This window comes from Cariama cristata, unplaced genomic scaffold (genome assembly GCF_000690535.1).
Source record: "Cariama cristata isolate BGI_N322 unplaced genomic scaffold, ASM69053v1 scaffold624, whole genome shotgun sequence".
NCBI lineage: Eukaryota > Metazoa > Chordata > Aves > Cariamiformes > Cariamidae > Cariama > Cariama cristata.
The window spans coordinates 1-21,470 of record NW_009614422.1 but is presented as its reverse complement, the minus strand read 5'-3'; the positions used below and the strand labels follow the sequence as shown (position 1 = coordinate 21,470).

Genomic DNA, 21,470 nt, shown 5'->3' with positions numbered 1-21,470 from the left:
TGCGGGTCATACAAAGCTGAATACAAAGATGATGATCAAGTTGGTTCTGCTGAGTATTTTCTAACCCTGCTGTAACAAAACATTGAAGAAATAAAACCCAGCTTCCTCACAACTAGTACTTTGTTGGACAGACCTTTGCTTTCCCATGCTAGCTACCGTCTGTTAGGTCTTCCCTTCTGCGCTGTCAGTATTACTGAGATTTTCAGCTTAGCTGGGATTTGAAAGAGAAACAGAAATGACACTCGCAGTTTGTACGACTCTCAAACTGAGGAGGGAACGCGACATGCAGCTAGGAGGAGTGTGGAGTTAGGGACAGAGCAATGTAAGGAAGGCTTGGGGCGGGTGTTACAGCACTGTTTGGTCTTCTCTGTGCCAGACAGCCCTGGCATCTTCATCCCTTCTCAGCTCTGGGGTAACTTCTCCCTAGTGAGGTTGCTGGGAGAAGGGGTGGAGGGCAAGGTTAGGGGCTTAAAAAGATGCAAAACTGCTGGCTTGGACAGGAAATTAGGATTTATAGATAGAATAGCAAAGCCGGAAAGTCAGCTTTTGTGAAATCTGTAGTTTAACCTACCCTGGGAAAGTCTCCTCACGTTGCAGTATCCAGTCATTGCAGCTCCCTTCTCTTTTCGTGGGTCATAAACACTGCCTCTGAGGTGCCAGCCACAAGAATAAGGGTGGGAAACCTCATGTTGTGCCTTACAACGGTAGACGTGATTACAAGCACAGACTGTTGCCTCTATGGGTCATTTTGTGCTGTGGACATATGATACCTAAGTTGGTCATTTAAACCACCTATCTCGTACAGCCACATTACAAGACACCCCACAGCTTGGGTGCTGCTTCATCTGGCACCTGGGAGAGGATATGCAGTGACGTACATGAGCTGGAATTTTCAGGTTTCAAGGTTAATGCTGCTAACCTGTCATCCTCATGAAATTCCCTTCAAGCCTCCTCTGACTAATGGTGATCACAGGCATGTGCGTTATAGAGTGGAGTATCTGCTGCAGGCTTCCTGGATCTCGCTTCTTTTTCCTTTTCAGGTTACCAAAAATGAACGACAGGTGATGAAGCCATTGTATGACAGGTATCGCTTGGTCAAGCAGATTCTCTCCAGAGCCAACACCATCCCCATCATTGTGAGTAGAGCATTCTTTTGGGGTTTATTTCTTCGATTTGAAGCTGAGGAAGCAGGGATCACCACACTTTTGTGTACAACACAGTCACTAAGGCCAAGTCCCAATCTCCCTTACCACTCAAAGACCAAGCAAACGAGTGAATCAATGACACGCCGTGTACTGAAGTCGGGCAAAGCTGGTCAAGGGACTCTAGTGCCCATCCATGAGCCATGAGGCGCATCTCACCTTGCATTGTTTCTCCTCTTTCCATTGGGCTGCTGCTGTTATTTCATCGTCTTGTGTTTGGCTACAGCCTCACTTACCTTTCCTGCCAACCCCCACTGAGCTGTAGGTCTTCCATGCTGCTTGATTACACAGGGTTGTATGTCAGGAGCACAGACTTGCGTGGGTCCTGCAGGAGATACCAGTTGTTTTGGCTGAGAGAAAGGGCCAACAGTCTCCTGACACTTCATTTGTGTTAAAGAGATCCTGCAAGTGATGGATATTCCCTCATTTGAGGTGGTGCTTTGGCAAGGAGGCACTGCCACCAGCAAGGAATCCAGTGCCACCCCTCTAGGAAGCAAAGGCACTCTCTAATTTTAGACAACTTGTGTAGGCCACTTTTTAAAAATCATTATATCTAAAAAATAACACACAGAATACTTTTAGCTTGTCTATGGAAAGAGAATTGGTTTATCATGGTTCCTGTTTACTCTTGTCTGTCATGTATGATCCTTTTCTATTTTTTGCTGTTCCCAAGCAGCGCTCACGTCCTGGCCGCTTGTCGCAGACCGCCAGTGAAGTGAATGGACTGGCACAGCATTACTCAGTGCAGTCACACTGAGAAGTGGGGTGGTTTTCTGCAAACACTGGGAGGTGGTCCTGTATTTTAAACAAAACAAAAAGCTGTTCCTCCTTGAATATGCAAAATACTCCCCAAAAGGTGTGCTGTGAAGACGGTGCTGGTATTCAAGAAGGAAGAAACCCTGTAGCTGTGCATGGGCAGTTTAATGCAAAGCTCTCAAAAGAGAGCTCAGGTCCCCTTTAGACACAAAACTGAAATTGCACAGCAGAGGAGAGATAAGACTGGCTTTCCCCAGCCCCTTGAGGGAGAACAGCGAAAGGCTCGTGCAGAGGCAGGATACATGTGAAAATCCATTTCTGCGTCGTTAGGCACTTCAGTGGGAAATGAAGCTCCTAGAAAGCAAACCTGGAGAGTCTAGCTGGGCTTACACTGCAGCTCTAGAGAGCCAACCAAATCATGTGTGTGTGTATGAGCCCCAAGCTGGGGATTATTTTCTTGCAGCCTTTACTTGGTTGTTCCTGCCCAGCTAGTAGTCCAGCATCCAAGCTTTTTTCTTAGAAGTGTTTGGCAGTGATGTCCCTTGCTAAGCAACATCCTGAGAGAAAACAGCCCAAGGTTCAGGAGGTTTGCCAGGCATGTTTTTCTTCAAGAAATAGATTTCTCCTGATGGTCCAGCGATGAGCTGAGAGTGAATGTGTGGGTGAGAATGAGCTGAGAGCAGGTGGTGGAGGAGAAAGGGGTTCATAAATGTAACATACTTGTTAACACCTGTCACAGGGTTCCCCTTCCAGCAAGCGGAGAAGCCCTTTGCTGCAGCCAATTATCGAGGGCGAAACAGCTTCCTTCTTCAAGGAGATAAAGGTGAAGACCTCCAGCTGCTAACTAATTGCTCAGTTTGCATCAATTTTTCCCTTATACCAATGAAAGAGAATGATTGATTGATTATTTTTTTTTCCATCAGTGTTGACTTTTTTGCAGTGTCCTCCTGAAAAATCAGTAGCTGCTTTAAGCCTCGCCAGTTCTGATCAAATTCTTCCCTTGTTGTAGATAAGACTACAGTATTTCCTTGGCTTTGCATTCTTTCCCATGCTTCTCCTTCCCCTTCCATCTGCACATAATATGTTTTATTTTGCTTTTTAAAAAAAAAAAAAACCACACAAAAAAACCCCAATTACCTTTGTACCTTGCTTTTTCTGGCGTTCCTCCTTTCTTTTTAATGACACTAACTGATTTTGCGGTAGTTTCTCTCACTCCAAAGCTCTGTGGCTTGCACACAGCACCGTGGCAGGAATGAGCTCTCACAAAACTAACACTCGCACGTGGAGCCAACCGGGGCACTTACAGGATCCTTACCTCCTCCCATTCACGTGCTTATTTTATCCAGGGCTTTGTCACCACCTTGTGAAGGGTATTTCTAACCAAGTCGCATGAGGATGGAAGTAAGAACAACTCGGTTCTGCTAGCTAACGCTTGGTCAGATTTGGATGGCAGGATTGTTGTGCGTGTTTCTCGTGCTGCGGTGGGGTAGTAATTCTTGGTGGTGAAGACTGTTGCGATGTTGGGTCGCCTTCCCCTGAGAAGAAGGGAAGTCCAGCGGCTGAGCAGGACACGCAGCGCGGAGCTGGGCCCTGGCTTGCTTCCATTACCTTTGCAGTGTCACGGGGGAAGAAAGTGCTTCGGCACCCTTGGGTCATTTATCCGTTATCCAGCCAGAGTTCGGTTACTGGTGTGAATACTGCAGACCTAGACATCCCAGGTGATTTGATTATTAGGCAGTTACAGTAGATGGTATATTAATGGACTGTTCGAGGTACATGTTGATTAAAACCAGATTGCAGACTGAAGGTGTTAGGCTGCTGTTTGGAGACTGGTTAATCATCACTGAGGTCTCAGTATTTCTAGATAACGGCTGGATCAGATCTGCGATAGTGATCTGATGGGGGCTATTTCTGTTTGATTTTGGTTTTTTTCTTTTACTGAGTCCTCTATTTTACACCTAGGCTTGCACCCAGAGTCAAAACTTTCAGCTGTCCATTACGGTGGTTATGGGGTGGCATCGCAGCAGCTCCGCAGTGTCCCGCAGGGAATGCAGACCTTGAGGGGTTTCTGACTGCAGATCAGGGTGACAGCCTTAAGCCCGTTAACGCTTAAAGGGGGCCCTGTGAAGCTGCACATGGCAGCTTTGCACTGAACTGCAGAGATTGCCAAGAGACCCCAAAATTTACCCCCTGCATAGGTCCACTGTGGGCAGAGCACTGCCTGTCCTGACAGGCCCCTGACACTGTCGGGTTTTTTTTGATTTGGGGTTGTTTGGTTTTTTTAAGCATTTGGGAGATTTGGATAAAAGCTTGAAAGGTGATTTGAGGTGAAGGCTTGCCAAACATTTGGGTACAATATCTTGAATATTGTCTGTATTGGAAAAATCATTTTTTTTTACATTTGTGTATCTGGAAAATTTAAATGCCTCATGATTGCCTAAAGATCCGAGCAGGTGCAAGCCAAATGGACCTGCTCAAGGAGGATCATTCTGGTTTGAGGTGTAAATGCCAGTGCAGGCTTAAAGTAAGATTCCCATGCGAGACTTGTGTAAAGCGAAGGCCTTAGATGGCCATTTCCATTCAAGAATCCTTTTAATTCTCTGTCGTTTTAAATAGCAAAATGCTTTAAGAGGTCTTACGACAGCCAGATGTAGTGTTTTGGCACTGAGGTCTAAACAAGTAAAATTTTTACGCTTTCTTTTCCTCCCCTGGGCCTCCATTGGCAGGAGGCTCGCTCCTGAGCTCTGGGCCAGAGTAATCCTTGCTGGCTTGGGCCAAAAAATTGTCCCTTTCCTTTCTCTCCAGAAGGGGAATCCAGAAGCAACTTGCTCTCCCAGGAAAGGGCACGGGAGCTCCTCCTTTGGTGTCCGAGAGATTCCCCTAAAATAAAGCCTACCATTTTTACCGCTTAGATGGACGTAGCAAATCCTCCTCTGTGCACAGCGGGGTCGGCGTTCTCCTGCTTCAGTCCTGGTCGCCCGTAGCTGGCAGGGCAGGACGGCGTGCTGGGGGCCTGGTAAATGGCAGTGAGCGATGGTCTGCCCTCCCCAGCCCAGCCTGAAGTTGTTTGCCGGGTTCAAGGACAGTATGTGACTGCTGGTTTATGCCTTCCGTTTAAACTGTATCATTTACATCTAGAGAAATGGTCGTAAATAATCACATATTGCTTTAACTGTCACAAGTTCCCTGCAGATTTTCCTGAGATGTATTCAGATTTCCCTGGATCTTTTATTATTATTACTCAAAACTTCTCCCCAGCTAATCTTTTTCTCATCCTCAAGCCTCCATCTTGGTTGTAATTCTCACCCTGTGGCTTTGCATTGCATTTTCATGGCCTAGAACTTTAATATAAAAAGAAAACTGAGCAAACTCTGACTTCACGTAAATGTATGCGTTTATAAATTACTGATGTTGAGGATTTAATGGGACTATGCCAGGTCCTAGTGTTACTTTCTGCCTTTTTGCTTGAAATATGGGAGCAATCTCTTAGGAATAATTGAACTATTCACAACAAATCATGTGAAAAAAAAGTAAAGAAAATGGCTTCTTTTGATCCCAGTGCAGCAATATATGTTTGCATACGCTTGAAGAATTCAGCGATATTAGCCCTCAAAAGGTTTTAAATATATGCATGGGCTTAGATCCTTTCTGGCTAGAGTTACATGATTGTAAAAGAAATACATATACAGACACACACATACATACTTAAGAGGCTTACTGTCCATGCTGGCATTTATTACCTTCCTCCAATGCTCATGCCTTATATTGAGGTTGAAAACTGCCTTCTAGAAATGTCTCTGTAAGAGAAAACTGGGCTCTCTTCCCTGATAATCCAGATGGTTTCTGCACGGTGTCACAGGACAAGCCCTACCTTTGAGAACACTATGAATTAGCAAGTGCCAACTGTAGCAGAGACTTTCAAATTTACTGCCTATAAATTCTGCAAAAAAGAAACCTGAACACAACCAATTCATCAGTGTACTTGGGGGGAATCGTGCTTGGCAGAGTGTTTCCACTCCAATTTTTAGTGTATTCCAGCTAAATGGTAACAGAGGTGATGTTGGGAACGAGTTAGCCACAGCAGTCCTCTTACAGTCAATCATATGCCACATTTGGGCCATTGCAAGACCAACGTGAGCTCACTGATATCGCTGTACGAGCATTTCAGGTCTTGACTTCAGCCATTCGAGAGAGCTGCTGAGCTGCATCTATTGAGAGATATTTTGTGTTTTAACCTGGCTGGCTGTATGCTGCCAGATGTATTTGGAAGGAAATGTAGAGGATGGCTGGTATGCTTTAGACCGTACGCATAATGACTGTAAGTGGTTTTATTTGCCTCAGAATACATAAATTAGACAAAGCAACAGGTTGTGAAGAACCCCAGGTATTTTTTTTGCTCAGTTTTGTTGCCCTGGGTCTCCTTAACCAATCTGAGTTGGTGGTCGCAGTTTCTCTGACGTGCTTTGGGTACAGGTTGTCTTCTTCTGGTGTCCTGTATTGCTTGGCAATGAAAGTGCTTGCTCTGCCTATCCACTTCTTTCCGTACCTGTTCCCCAGTGCATGTGGTGAAAGGAGGTACCGCTTTCTGAGAAGGGAAGCAGTAACCTATTCTGTTACGGGGCTGCTCTGTCCCTCTCCATAGGAGGAAGAGGAGGGGTCCGAGGAGGACAGCAATGTGAAGCCAGATTTCACAATTACCATGAAAACAGATTTCAACGTGCGTAGCTTCTTGGATCAACTAGAAGATGATGCTGACGGCTTTGTTTCCCCAGTGGATGAGAAGATGCCAGCTAGGAGCAATCAGGATATGGGGCTTTCAAATCTCCATGCAGCATCCATGTATGTTGAATTCACAGGCAACTTAAAAAGTTATTTCTTGCGAAGATAGCATTTTATTTGTCAGAAAAGTGTCTAGATTTTTTTTTTTCCATTTATGATGTGAGTCAGAAGTTTTTGTGCTTTATTTTTAAATGTAATAGACCCTCATATGAAAGGGTTTGGGAAGAAACTACCTTGTCTTGGTACTGATATTTGACTTCTGCATCTTTGGATTCTAGCATTAAATAGAGGTGCCGCTTCACCAGTGGCAAGCTTTTATCATGCAAACAACCCGGTACTCTACAAAGTTTTTCAGGTTTTGGAGAGGTCAAGTTGAACTAGCTTTGCTAGTTTCAAGCAGCTAGGTCTGATGCAAACGCACGTAGGTGGTAGCCTTAAGTTGTGACCATTGAATCTTGGTCCTATAAAAGTCACCAAAACCAGACCCATCTTCAGCAAGTAAGCTTCACCGAAGTTAGTGGTGAGTTGTGAAGTGCACACTTGACCTCCTTTGAGGTTTCAGCTGAAGTGTATGATCGCTTGGCTGAACTACATTCAGAGAGAGCTTTTTGTTGCAAGTAACGTCAGGTTGCAGGAGCAGCTCCATTGCTTGGCATACGTACAACCATACATTTGTAGATGTACTGTGTGTTACCTGTTATAACTCTGTACATATGTATAATCTTGTTTATATTTAAACCCAACAGCCCTGAACTATTAGAGCAGCTCCAAGAAGTCAGGGAAGAGAAAAAGCGAATCAGAAAAAAATTGAGAGACTTTGAAGATAATTTTTTCCGGCAAAATGGAAGGTAATAATTTCTCATCTCTCTCTCTGTCCATCAGCTACTTTTAATCTGCTTGGTATCTGCAAAGACCTCCAAATACAGAAAGTTACCTGAATTCACTAGTACATATTTCTTCATCATCATCACTGTTTTACCCACATTCCTTACAGTTGCCCATTAAAATGAATTACTAACCACACACACACACACACAAAGTTCAGGGCCCACAGCCTCTTTGAAAACTTTGTCTTAGGACGAGCAGTGGGAAGCAAAAGTACAGATTGTGAAAACCCTGCTGCCTCTAGCACAGCTTAACGGAATGGTGGAAGAGTTTCTCAGTGATAGAATAATTGGGTTTTTTTCCTAAGGATGTATGTTTAGATTTCTGTCCTATTCTTGCTTGTCTGTAAGGTATTCAGACGCTAGTTTAACGAGTATTTCTGCTTTAGTGCAGCTGGGTTTATTGTTTATTGGGCAGAAAATGTCCCTCATTAATGAGCTTGATAGAGTGTTTTGATATACTTACACTCTTAAATTATCTTGTGAGTTTCTTGCCACTAGCCATCATCCTTAGAGGTTCTTGTAAAATCAGTGGAAAATTTAAAGTTTCATGTACGCTAAGAGAAATCCGATCAGATACCATCTTCCTTTTCGCAAGTGAGCCTGTTCATGTAAGTGATGTGGTGCCAAGCCAGGAGAAGCTGTATTTTATTTTGCCCTGCTAGCAGGCTGACATTCAGATGGCTCCTGAAATGTTTTTCAGCTGTTGTGTAGAGGCTGGCAATTCCAGAGAAGCAGAGTATGCTTCAAATAAGGTTTTGCATTTAGAACCATGGGATTGTGTTCAGCCTCAATATGCAAGTGTCCCTCGCTTTGTTGGAGCCCTTTGTTTGCCCCTCTGTTTTTTATTTTTCCTCTTCTCAAAGGACAAAAGTTTTGGTCTTGTTCCCCGATGGGGAGTGGAGCAGAGAAGCTGCTTTGTAGGTCTTGTTGGGTGATGGAGGGAGGCTGCTGAGGGAAGACGTCTTGTTACAGAAATCCTCATCATCTGCTTTCACTCCCACCAGGAACGTGCAGAAAGAAGACCGCACTCCTATGGCCGAAGAATACAATGAATACAAGCAGGTTAAGGCCAAGCTGAGGCTGCTGGAGGTTCTGATCAGTAAAAGAGATATAAGCTCCAAGATCATGTAAAAGAGGAGATTGTTTTTGCCAGTAAACCAAGAGGAGAGAGCACCAAATGGACAAATGCATGACGTGGATGCAGTGGGAGCCTGGCTGGGGAGAGCTGAGGAGCTCCCTGGGAACTGAAGGGCCATTCCCAGAGGTGGGAGGGGGGGAAAGGTGCCTTTCCATCACCCTCTGCACTTGCTGTTGCCCACTCTTTCTCCAGGCCTGATGCCCGAAATGGAGTTTGCCAGTGTAGAAGACGTGACGCTGCACTCAGTGACTGCACTGAAGGGATCCTTCTGTTTTGATTTGCTTACAGATCCTGTAATACTTAGAATATCAAGCCAGCCATGCTGTTCTTTTTTTTTCCTGGGATATCGTAGCAAGAGACAAAGTAGGATGAATAGTGATTAAATCATCAAATAGCTTCTCCTTTAGTTTAACAGACTAGTGCCCTGATCTGACGGGAAGGCACAGGTCAGGTAGCACCAAGACTGTTCTCTTGTAGCTACAGCAAAGATTTGCTCACTTTTAACCTGACTGTTTGGAGTCCAGCATCTTCTGTTGCTCTAGAGAAATGCTGTAAGAATCTCCTGGTCGTCACCCAGAGCTGGTGTGAGTTACAGTTTTGCCCAGGCTTGAGTTGGGTTTTCTTTCTGCTTTTTTTGATGGCCAATTTGACTGAAGTAGGAGAAACTACCTTCATCTGTTTGGGAGAGCAAAGAAAATGAGCTGTGCAGTGAGGTTTGTGCCGGTTTGTTCCACTTGGAAGGTGCTGCTGTAACAGTATGACCCACGTTTAGGCAACTAGGAAGAAAAGAGGTTTTAAAAGCTTTAAGTCAGAATCCCTTGGGATTTTGGTAGCTTGTCGGTTAAACGTCTGGTGCCAAGTATCTGGAAGATACCTGGAAGACCGACTCCATTAGTGCTTCATCGTCTAATACAAACATAAGAGTCTAAGCTGAACAGTCCATGGGGGTGTCTAAATTTGGGGGTTTTTATGTACACTGCCAGGCTCTGTGGGCTGCAGCGATGAGGGCAACAGAGGACGGTCTTTCCTTCCCGGTGCGTGTAGGCGGTGTGCCAGCGCAGAGGAGACGGCAGGGACCCGACAGCCTAGAGCCGTGCTCTGCCTGCGGAAAGGGCCCCTGTCTCAGGTGCAGGTTTTGACAATTCAAATTTGTTTATAGTTTTCAGAAAAGAAAGTCCTGGGACACCGGATTCAGGTGCTCGTGTCAAACAGACGGTGCCTGCAGGAGCGAAAGGCGGCGAGTCCAGGAATGCACCGGTGTTGCTCTGCTAGCAGAAGCGTGGGCTGAGGAAGGATGTTGGGTTACCCAAATGTCCTTAGCGCAGGCTGAGTTTTGCATTGGTCAGGCCTGGTTCAGCAAAGCCAGGCCCTGGGTGGTGCCTGGAGTTGGTCTGCCCTGGGGACTCTGCTGGGTGGCGATGGACTAAAGCTTGGGTGCTTTGCTGAATCTGGGCCTGGACATCAGAATGTGGACAAGAGAAGCAGTTTCTGCCCTTTTTCGTAGGCATACATTTTTCCAGTGGGCCAAGGCTTCCCCAGAGTCTGTTTTCTCTGCTTATTTTTAAAAGCCTGTTTGCACTGTGTACTGATAAATTATCTGTTTTGCTGGGTTTTGCCCCTGACAAATCTTGATAAATGATATGTAGGGAACAGTCCATTTTATTTTTAAACTGATGAGATTGTAGCATTTTCTGATGCTTAGTTACCGCTGTTTACATGGTATATTGCTAGATTTTCAGATAGTTTATATGAAATGTAAGTACAATTATGCACTTTAGAGAGTTTATATTTTTGAACACATCAGAATAAGAGTAACAAAACCTGTTAACTGAGATTGTACATTAAAAGAAAAAAAAAACCTCACACCTAGCCCCCTCTCTCTTTAAACTGTTCAAGTCTTTCCCTGTGCCAAAAAAAGTGGAGGAAAAGAAAAAAAAAAAAACACCCTCAGCATCAGCCTAGGTGCAAAGGGAATGGCTAAGAGACTCTTGGAGAGAAGTGAACTTTTAAAATCCCAGTCTTGGAAGGATGGGAACAAATGCTCAACTTTGTCCTGGGAGTGCAGATCCCATCCCTCCCCTCTCGCAGGCCTGCACCGGAGGAGGGCTCCAAGCCCCGAGCACCAAAATGTCATCTTCTGTGGTGATTTGGCTTCCCCACCGCCCTCCTCCAAGTCATCCCAAGCAACACCTCTGCGGTTTGTGTGCGTGCCGGTTTGTCTGTGCCACCGTCACCAGCTATTGATGGGAGAGGATTGAATGCAAGGCTGTGTTTTTAAAAGGTGTGAAGTACTGTACAAAAATGTCCTTTCTGTGCTATAAATAAGCTGTTTAGTGTAAGACAACCTGTTTCCATGTCCTGAGAACAAACTGTCTGCTGTAGGCCCCCGGGGCCATTTCAGACACACACGTCTGTGTTACCACAGGGTGGTATAATAAATCATTGCAGTTTATTTAAATGACGATGATGATGAACAGGTTGTGGACAAAATAAGATTGCAAGAGTAAGACAGAGGAAAAATTTGTCATTCTTACAAGTTGCATTGGTTTTATTCTGTTTACACCTGAGTAAACAGTCGAACAGTGGATGTTTATGTTAAAGACAGTGAAATTAAAGCATCTTTTACTCACTGTGCGAAGACAGTAGTTGTTATTCCTGGTATGTGCCCAGCGCTTCTGCCCAGTTGCCACCAGTGGCAATGGACCAGCACAGCCCTGGGATGGCCAGGCTGCTCAGAGCTACAGCGCGTTCCCTGACACAGAGGCAGCCACTCCGAATGAAACATCAGATTTATTGCATAATACTGTACTATGTACACACACATCGAAAATAAACATTTGATAGAGTCGTATCTTTGTCTTTAATGCTGCTTTAGAAAGAGGCTGGAGGGCTCTCAGCGTAGCCCACAGTTTGTCTTAAAAAAACCCAGAAGCCTAAAACCTTTTCTTACGAGGTGCAAAGTTCAATACTGACTATTGAACACGGTGCATAAATACTGTCATCTCCTAATAACAAGTCAATGTCAAAACCACCCTAGGCTTAAAATGAGATTTACATCGAGACCTGAAAAAAGGGGCCAGGAGGGGGAAATCATTCAAGCTTCATTTAACAGGGAGGTGAGACCGAGGGAAAGCAGATAAAGGCAAGTTAGGTAATGATTTTGCCTACTCCAGGCCTAACGTCCATTTTGTCTAATTCGTGGAGATTGTCCTTGAGGGCCCCCAGGAAATCGGCTGTCAAGGGAAAGGGCTCCTCCTCTCACCCAGCAAATGCTACACAACCCTACCTGCCAAAACAGAACCCCTCTCCACGCAGAGGGCTATCCCTCCAACGTGGAGCCCGTCCTCCTTTCTTTCCTCTGACCTAGTGAGACTGGAGAGCTTGCAGACAGCTCCCACGCGCGATTCCACTGGAGAAGGGCGGCGGTGGCGGAGCAGCCACCTCACCGCGGGCCGCCGGGCTGGGAACACAGGGCTGGGCAAAGCCCACCCAGCCAACTTGTCAGCTTGCCGAGAGAGCGCACTGCGAGTCGAGAGCGATGCAATTCGAGGAACCCGCTACTGCAGGCGGGGTCTGTCCGTCCACAAGCCTGACCACAAACCCTGCTCCAGAGGAGTCTGAGGCTTCTTTGAGAAGCCATTGCTTGGGAACAAAATTCAAGACAAGTGAGGAAAAAAAGAAGCCACCCCATTCCCCCCCCAACCCAGCGTATTCTCCCCGAGACAGCCTGGTGGGGGGGAAAAAACCAAACCACACACACACACAGCATTACTAACGTACCGCCCTGGGGTCCCAAGTGATGGCCCGGCCCAGCACCATCCACCACGGACCAAAGGGCAGAGGGGGTTTCTCCACGCAAAGCAAGAACCAGCTTGCATTTGAAAGGGGGGGTGGCAAGGGGAAATCACAAGTTTTCATAAAAGGCGATCACTATTTCATCCTCCATTTCCACCACAGCCTAAATGCAAGGAACATCGAAATACTTAAACTGGATTAGAACAGCAGGTAAGCGCGCGCGTGTGTGTGTGTGTGTGTGTAGGGGCAATAAAAGCAAACTACAAGGCGTTGCTAGGAGGGCAGTGACATCAAGTTGGAGGGGAAACAATAAAAGCCCCCGAACTGATTTTGTTCTGTAGATAAGAAAAGTCACAGCAAGAGCCTTTCCCTGCTGAAGCCCCACAAAATGCTGGCAGCATCAGGCTGAGACTGCATCATGTCCATCTATTATTATTAATTACATTCCCCCCCCAAATGTTCTGATCCATTCCCTTTTACAAAAATAAAGCCAAGCCCATCCTGTTCTTCCTCCGTACCCAGGCAGCTGTGCTTCTCCCACAGGGGTCAAGCCAAGCTAAAGCCCTCGTAGTGATCGATGGCTTGCACCAGGCGGGCGCTGAGGATCTCCTTGGTGCTGTACTTGGGCAGGTCCAGGAGGTTGTAGCAGGTGTGGGCCACGGGCAGGTACTGTTCCCCGCTGGCGGTGGACTGGATGACGATGCGCAGGCTGGACATGCCGTAGATGGGAATGCGGTCGCTGCCCGTCAGAAACACTGGGAGAAGCGGAGGGAGGAAGGTTGGGACAGGTAGGGGAGGCCACCTCGCACCCAGGGCTGTGCCTGAAGGCAAACTCCATCCCCACCCGCACCGTGGGACCCAGCCCGAGCCCCGTGTGGGGCATGGCCGGGCTCGCCGAGGTGCAGGAGAGCAGAGGCGAGCAGCAAGGCCCTTGCTGGGTCTGCAGGTGAGCAACTAAAGCGGCCCACAGCAACCCCTTCCCTTAAAGGCTCCCTCATGCCCAGGCAGGATAAAAAGGAGCAAACCCAGGGCTGCTGGATGCCCACGGCAGGGGCACAGCCCTGGGAGGGGCAGAGGGGTTCCAGCCACCCCTCCCAGGGACCTGGGCTGGTTCCTCCTTGCTGCTCCCCATCATGCCCCCACGCGTGACCCTTGCGTACTCCCCCCGCCACGGCAGTTTGGGAGGTGGGGGGGAGTTACCCACAAAAGCCTCTGCTGTGACCCAGGACCCCCTCTACACAGCTGCTAATTTCTGGCTGAGCCACTTTTTCCACTCAAACACGGAGGACAACTAGCTGCCTGCTCGTTCCTTTGGGGCAAAAGACACTCAGTACTTACAGAGAAATTTCTTCTTCTTTTCCAAGGGAAACGCGTGAAAGGTTTCCCAAAACATTCTCACAGTTGGGTGTGTCGCGGTGTAGTCTCCCTTATAGACAGCACTCTGTTAAGAACCAAAAAGTCACGTTATTTCACCTGGCACTAGAAAGCGAAAGACTAAGCAGAACCCAGACCTGATCTCTGCTGGTATCTGACATCAGGCTGATGTCTGACAGTCAGCAAGCGGAGCACAGGATGGGTCACGGGCAACAGACCCAGCAAAGGGGGCTCCTGGTCATACGCGGAAGGCAGGCATTAGGCTTCCGGCTATGCAGCTAATTACATGTGTCAGGAGGAATCCTGGAGTACCTGTGCCCAGGCTGGACTCCTCAACAGGATCCTGTGTCCTGCACCGCAAAGCCCCTTCTACTGCCCTGGCTGAGACAGAGCAGGAAACTTGCTCATCTACGCATTCTGAGAGGATACAACTCTCTGTGTCCAGACCCCCCTCTGAACCCTTGGCTGTGTACTTTTTGCCCTTGTGCAGTGGAGCGAGTTTTACTGGAGGTGAAGACTGACCGTCTCTTCCTTTCAGTCTTAGGTTTCATCTCTAAAACTAGCAGATGGAAGTCCTTGTCCCTTGTCCTTTCTCATCCCGAATTTCCTCAGGACAGCCCAATAAGAATTTTTTTCATGTGAATGATGGCAAGGTGTACAAGGAGCATAAAAACACATCCGTGGCTTATCACACCTCACGTCCCAGGCTTGTGCCCACCTCATGTAACTGTGCAATGCTGGTACTTGTGAAAGAAAAATATGACAAGAGGGAAGCTTTACCTCCTCCAATTCCTCCCAGTTGTAGTTACTGTTTCCAACTATCATGGCCCTGAGCTCTGTGGGCTGGAAGAGTTCCAGGACTTTCCCACCACACACTTTCAGGAAGCCAGTGGCAAAGGCCGTGTACCACTCATGGATGGAGAAGTTGAAGATGTAATTTACGTAGGCTTCAACAAATTCTTCCCTAGTGCATCGAGAGAGAGCAGGCAAAGGAAAGCACTTTTAGTCATATGCCTGAGCAGCAGCACTGCTAAGTTTGCCTGTTTCTGCCTGTAACAGGGTCTTGCAAACAGGAGTCTCCAACAGGTTCCACCCACTGCCCTCCTCTCGCTCAGCTGAGTCACTGCAATACAGACAAGGCATTAGGCACAGCAAGTACCACCCTGCGTCTGCTTATTCCCCGGCCGTGGCAGTCCGTGAGGTCCCCCAGCAGCCCAGGCTCTATGCTACCAGTGCACCCACCCAGTGGCTTTGTGTGCAGTTGCCCACGGGGCCAGGAGGGAGCCGGAATGACACCAAGAGCAGGAACAGAGCCCTCTTCCCTATGCAACCTGTGGCCCGCAGAGAGGTTGGTTCAGTACTTCCAAAACCAAAGCTGGAGCCTAAAGGCAGACTGAGAAAATCCCGCTCTGAAAAGCTGTGATCCAAAACCGCATGGCCAATTCCCTCCCTCCTGGCCCCAAGGAGAAAGCTGCCAAAAGAAATCAAGAAACACCCCTCACCACAGAGCAAGAAAATAGTCTTAGAAACTACAGAAACCTCCTCTTCAGCCTTCACACTCTGGTTAAGTACAGGGCTTGTGCATCTGGAGTACATGGCGAATGACAAGGAGAATGACAACCCTGTTTTGCTTCAAGGTGTCCCAAGAACAGCAATAAAATAAAAACAACATTCTGTTGTTCATTGGCAAGAAACTTGAGGCAGGTCCTGGCCAAACTTCGTCTCTGGATTTTGTTAGGAGGTTAAGCATCTTTATTCTACTCTTTCCTATTCTCAAAGCACCATGACCTGAGTGCAACATGAGTTTTATTTATGCAATGTCTTAAAAATAAAAAAAAAGTGTCAGGGGGAAATATTTTAACACCCAACAATAATGCACCAGCCAATGTGGCAAACTGGGAGACGAAACTACTATGTGTGGGTGGAGGTGTCATTTTTGCCTGACATTCGAGGGCAGCTCACACCTGCGCTCGGAGGATGATGAGGGAACACCACAGAATCCGGTATCTCAATCTCTCACCGAGGAAGTCACAACTGAAAGAAATATTTTGACCTTTTGGTGGAGGAATTCTCAATGCATGTGCTATGTAAAAGCAGCAAGGGATGGGTGAGAAAGTAAAAAGAAAAATAAGGAAGCAGACTGACAAATATGAAAACTTGGAATAGAAATTGTATAGCAAAGGGGGAGTTATCTTGCAGCACATTTGTTTTATTGTCATTTTCCCGATAGTCACGTGAGCATTAGGGAAATCCAAGCTGATTAAGCACTTAACTGTTGCTTAATACCTTTCTGGCTATTACGGTCACGAACCCTTTATCAAGAACATTTTATACTGTGACACCCAATATGAACTCCAAAGGAGAAAGGGAAAACACAGGCATTTCCTACTCGGCATTTTTCAGTCAAAGCAATCCTGCGCATTGCTCAGTTCCCAGTGAACGTCCCTCAGGTAGGAAGGGCAATGCCCAAAGACATGCCCACAGCAAACTATTCAGGCCAGGAGGGCAACAAATTGGTCCCTGGCTTCTAAATGTAGGGCTGGAGGAAGTCATTAAGCACTGTGAGGTGGACGAATTGACAGCCATGTCTAGACTTGGATTTAGAGGTTAGCTTGAGTTCAAAACTCTGGTCAAGACGCAGCAGTTGCATTCTGGAATGTGTTAAGCCGGCGCAGCCACAGACCAGCCTTTCTCCTTAAGGATTTTCTTCTCTTGTTGCCTATCCTGACTTAATAAACAGTTGCAGGAGCTAACCTGGGTGCTCTCCCCAAACATTTGCTCAGCTAAAATCTTTGTTCCTCCCTCTGGGCCAGTATGGCACACAGTAGAAAAATGGCCATTTTTCTCTCAAGTGTACATGCCCAGCCTAAAAGCCTAAAGGGTACTGTCACTGGCATTTTCATCCTTACTTCACTGTCACACGTGTAGCTTAAACTCTCCTCTATTTACCTGAAGCCCATCTTTGCGGGGAGACAGACATGGGTTTTGCATGAGGCAGCTATTTAGCTGTAGAATTGCACCCTTTGGGGCAGCAGTAAAGTAGCTAAGGAGGTATAAAGCAGGTAAGAACACAGATAAAGCTTTTGTTACAGCAATGGCTTTAGACACAATCAGAACTCTTTTAAATAATCAGATTAATAGGAAATGACTTCATCTCCAGGCTTGCCAGCAAGGTCTTCAGCAATCCTAGCACAAGCCCCTAACCATGCTGCTGACTAGTCACTGCATCACACTGTTTTGCCAGCAGAGAAAGAATTTGAACGTTCCTTCAAGTAATAAAGGCATTTGTAGAAATCCAATTACAGGATTATGAGAAGAAAATAGTTTAGCAGCTTGGAAAAAAAAAAGGGGGGGGGGTAACATTAGCTGTGCTGGTAATAAGTCTCAGGTGTCCAGTCAAACAGAAAGGAATCTTTGTACAGTAGGGCCTTATGGCTCTAACCAGGGATGGTGGTCCTCCACCAGGCATACTCAAGGGAAAGCGTTTCTGGGTCCAGAATTAATAGTATAAACAACTTTGCCAGGCTCAGTTCTGTTAGACCACGTACAGTTCTTCTCTAAAGCATCAGGGAGATTAACTTTCAAGGGCCAAAATCACATCACAATCTCTATTCACCATGAGAAAACTGCCAAGGGTCTATATGAAGGGAAGGGTCTATATACAGGGAAGATGTCCATCCAAAAGGGTGCAGGACACCCTTCCCAAACATTGGTGGAAAGACAAAAACTTGCTTTTTATCAGTAACTTCTGAACTACTTAAAATTTGTTGACAGGGACTTCTAATTCTCTCCCACATTTCACCTCAGCCAAGTTTTCTGTGGCTTTGCATCCGACTTCACCACAACTCCATCCCCACTTACCTATTGTCCTTCTGCACCAGAATTTTATCTCCATCTTCAATCAGGTTCTTCTGCTCCGTCACACCATAGCTTTCCCTGCAGATCTACACAAAACCAGAGAACTAGTTTTAGCAGAAGTACTTTTCAGGCCATATACCTGCAGAAAGATAGAGTTCTTTTACACCTGATGACTGGCATGTGAAGGGTGGGCCAAAGAAAAGGGTACAGACAGAACATTTTTTCTCTGCTCTAAATGCCCCGTGTGCTTCATCACCTTCCTAAATTTACATTTGCTGTAGGACTGCTATTAAGTCTAAGTGCAAACCTCAGAAAGGTTTTTCTTTTTTTTTTTTTTAATTCCAGTAAATTCCTTGTAAAAAAACCCAAAAGACTGATAACTAAAAAACTGTATTTAACTAAGCCCACATGCTCTGGCAATAAAAAGGACTCCTTTTTTTATAATAGAAGCTCAGTAGGTTACTTCATCACTCTCACTGCAAGACGAGATGACCACAGACAGCTTCCTGCTGTTGCCTGGCCTAGGATGGCACCAGTACAAACGTCTATTTTGTACATACAAAATTGGTCACGTGGAAGAAAATGCAACGGGGTCAATTTTCAAGTTGCCACGCACAAAAGGGGCTCAGATTCTGACATGCAAGATGAGTTACTAATTTCAAGGTTTAGGATATCAGTTATTTATTAATTTCAAAGTTTTAGCAGATATGTCTGTATGTCTTTATATATTACGCAGTATATAGTGCAAGAAAGAGACAGTAGGAATGCCCTTTTGCATGAAAAGAGAATTTGGAGAAAAATCTCTTGTGTTACTCCAAATGTATTCTTTTTTTACAGTCTGCGTTATCACCATCATAGCTTCGTTACCTCACCATGAATTGCAGCTACAACCCGCATGAGACAGACAGACCCAGGCCTGACTCACTCCAGAGGCAAGTCAGATCTAAGAGACTTTATACGCTCTCATTTGTGAAACAAGGAAACGGACACCGCTCTCCTAGCTCAGCAAGGATTTTCTTTGCAGTCTGTACCAGAGTTTCCTGGTCCCTTGTTTTAACCCCAGGCAGGCCCCCGACAGAGTCAAGAACCCAGACCAAGCTCAGGATGAACCTATCACTCACAACCTGTTAGAGCATCAGGACTTTAAAGCAAAGACATTGCAACACAGAAGCCTTTACCCTGCCTGAGTCAGAGGAAAACAGCTTGGAGAGTAACGATGCTGTAGCTCTTTGTGAGGTTCTAAATGTTTGCACGTGTTGAGGGACATACCTGACGTTCCAATGTACATCAAGATCAAACTCTTAATTTGGGGGAATTTCCACTGTGTAATAAACACTATTGCATCTAGGTTATTGCATCTAGCTAGAAAAAAAAAATTCTTTTACTGCCATAGTAGCACAGGAAAGCTGACTACCTCAGCATGTCTCCCAGAAACAGCCTCCAGCATTTTGTTTGTAAGAAAGTCTGACCAAGTACACACACTAAAAATTCTTTAAGTTAAAGAGTATTAATATTATGACAGCAAGGAAAATTCTAAATTGTGTTAGCATTTCAAGAATTCACCTAGTGATGTCAAAACCCAGCTTCCATTTTCAAGGAAGATTTAGGAACCTACTTCTCTCTGTCTAGTGTGAGAAGTTGGCCACTGGCATTTAAGTCATGTGCCACAGTGACAACAACAAGGCCATTTTGAAAACCACTCTGCTTAACCTACTTACTAGCTCAGTTTTCACAACCACATGCAAAAGAACAAGGGAGCTGAGAGCACAGAATTCTAACATTTTAACATTAACATGGAGTATGTGCTGCAGGCACAGTTTGGAATAAACCATAACACACATAAATAAGTAGATGGGCTTCAACTGTACCATAACAATCACAGAGTTGATACATTAAACGTGTCTTACTGTAAAATTCAAGCAGAATGTCTCTTCTACATCTTCCCCAGGGTAATCTAAAAGTTGCTGAAGACTCCTACATAACATGGAAAGAAATGAGGAAAAAAATAAATCAGAGATTCCAAAAGCCATACATCTAAAGGGGAAAAGAAATTCAGCAGAAGTAAACAGCATCACACATCTGGCTAATAGGACTGCAAGAGAGAATCGCCGAGTTACCCAAAGCGGTAAGAAAGAAATACACGTCAAATAAAGAGATGCTTTGTTAAAAGCAGGATAAACCCGAGTTACCCAAAGCGGTAAGAAAGAAATTACACGTCAAATAAAGAGATGCTTTGTTAGAAGCAGGATAAATGCCAGCCCACACAAATTATCAATATCATCCATCCCCACCTAGTACATGGATCGTCTTTCATGATCCTGGCCTTAGAACAGAATTACATTTCTGTTTCTTAAGGACTGCTAGATATTTATGCCATCACCACACAAAGGTCTGAGGGAGCGGAGGAAGAGATGGTGGTGGATAATATCTGTATCCCCATCACGTATAAAATATTCTTCTCCTACCTCTCAAAATCCTGCTGCCGTCTTACTGGCATGTTACCTCATTAACGTTAAATAAAACTGTCACTTTGTGCGGATAAATCAGATGGCAACTCAGAAGAAAAAAAAAGACGACAGCAGGCAGACAGGGGGATCTTAACCTATCTGTGTCAGAGGGAACCAATATCCCCATGCAATTAGGCAGAAAAGATTCGACACGCCATTTAGAAGAAGTCATTCCTTCACTCCTTTCAACCTCCTCCTTTCTGGCACGGGAGCAGGTCAGAGTTACGCTGGTTCAGGAATGGGACAGTTCATGTCCTACGCACAGTCCCCATCCTGGGCTGCATCATGAGACATGCAGCAGACCTGCCTGCTAACCCAAGCCTGGCTTGATGGGAAAGGCTGAGGGCAGGATCCGGGATCACACATGGAGGGACAGGCCCTCACCCCTCTTTTCAAAGGAGGGTGGTAGGTATCTTTTGGCTGTGTTGATACCCAGTTTCTGGGGGTCGGGAAGATGGGTACAGAGGTTACAGCCTAAGCAGATGGATCCGACAGCCCGTGGGAGAGGAGAGGTCCTACATGAAATTCACTACCAGCTTATGTACTTTGCCAGGATCACAGCCCCCCAAATTAACCAGTCACTCAAAAGGATCAGGGGGTGTTTCACTGAACAGCTTTTACCCAGTTTCACATTTCTTGTTCTCAGTCGGATGGTCTCCCTTCCAGAAAGGCTGGAAATTTTGTTTTTCATACCTTCCTTCCGTAGGGGATAGCTCCTTCAAATCCTCTAGGCAGGGCTTCACGTTCAAGAGTTTTTTGTATAGAGCCAAGGGAAAGTGAAGGTCTACCACTGTGAAGTTGTATATTGCAAGACCGCATATGATGCCAATCAAGTGAAACCAGTTGTGTTCTACAAAACACTGCAAAACCAGAGTGAAATCCTGATGAGACACACTGGCACTGGTACAATGCACCCTAGCCTTTCCCCCATGCACTAAGAAGTCAGCTCCAGCTTTTCCAGCTGGGACAAAAATCAGAGAGCTCCCATTGGGTCCCAGTTTGGTTGTGAATTCCTTGCTGGAGTATGGCACAAAAAGATTCAGAAGCCAAGCCCTATTACTTTTGTAACCTATGATTAGCTGTGAAGCAGCAACAGCTGCTTTCAGCCTTTTGTTTTCTTTTCACATACCTCTGCAATTTAGACATTAATAAAGCTTCGACATTTGCTATGTAC

General features: G+C 45.9%; 2 protein-coding genes across 2 annotated transcripts in view; one reads left to right on the top strand and one right to left on the bottom strand.

The window, feature by feature from the left end:
* Nucleotides 1-8,755, top strand: part of LOC104161069 (protein FAM13A-like) — a 38,723-nt gene extending 29,968 nt beyond the window's left edge. Inside the window, 5 exon segments of the mRNA XM_009699381.1 lie at nt 1,041-1,136; nt 2,698-2,781; nt 6,601-6,797; nt 7,484-7,585; nt 8,629-8,755. Of these exon segments, the coding sequence (XP_009697683.1) occupies nt 1,041-1,136; nt 2,698-2,781; nt 6,601-6,797; nt 7,484-7,585; nt 8,629-8,755 (606 nt within the window).
* Nucleotides 8,756-13,103: 4,348 nt separating this feature from the next.
* Nucleotides 13,104-21,313, bottom strand: LOC104161068 (probable E3 ubiquitin-protein ligase HERC3; the record flags this gene model as incomplete). Its single annotated transcript, XM_009699380.1, has 6 exons — nt 13,104-13,312; nt 13,896-13,998; nt 14,712-14,895; nt 17,793-17,875; nt 19,697-19,763; nt 20,990-21,313. Coding segments are annotated over 6 exons (970 nt in total), but the record flags the coding sequence as incomplete, so codon positions are not given.
* Nucleotides 21,314-21,470: the final 157 nt, after the last annotated feature.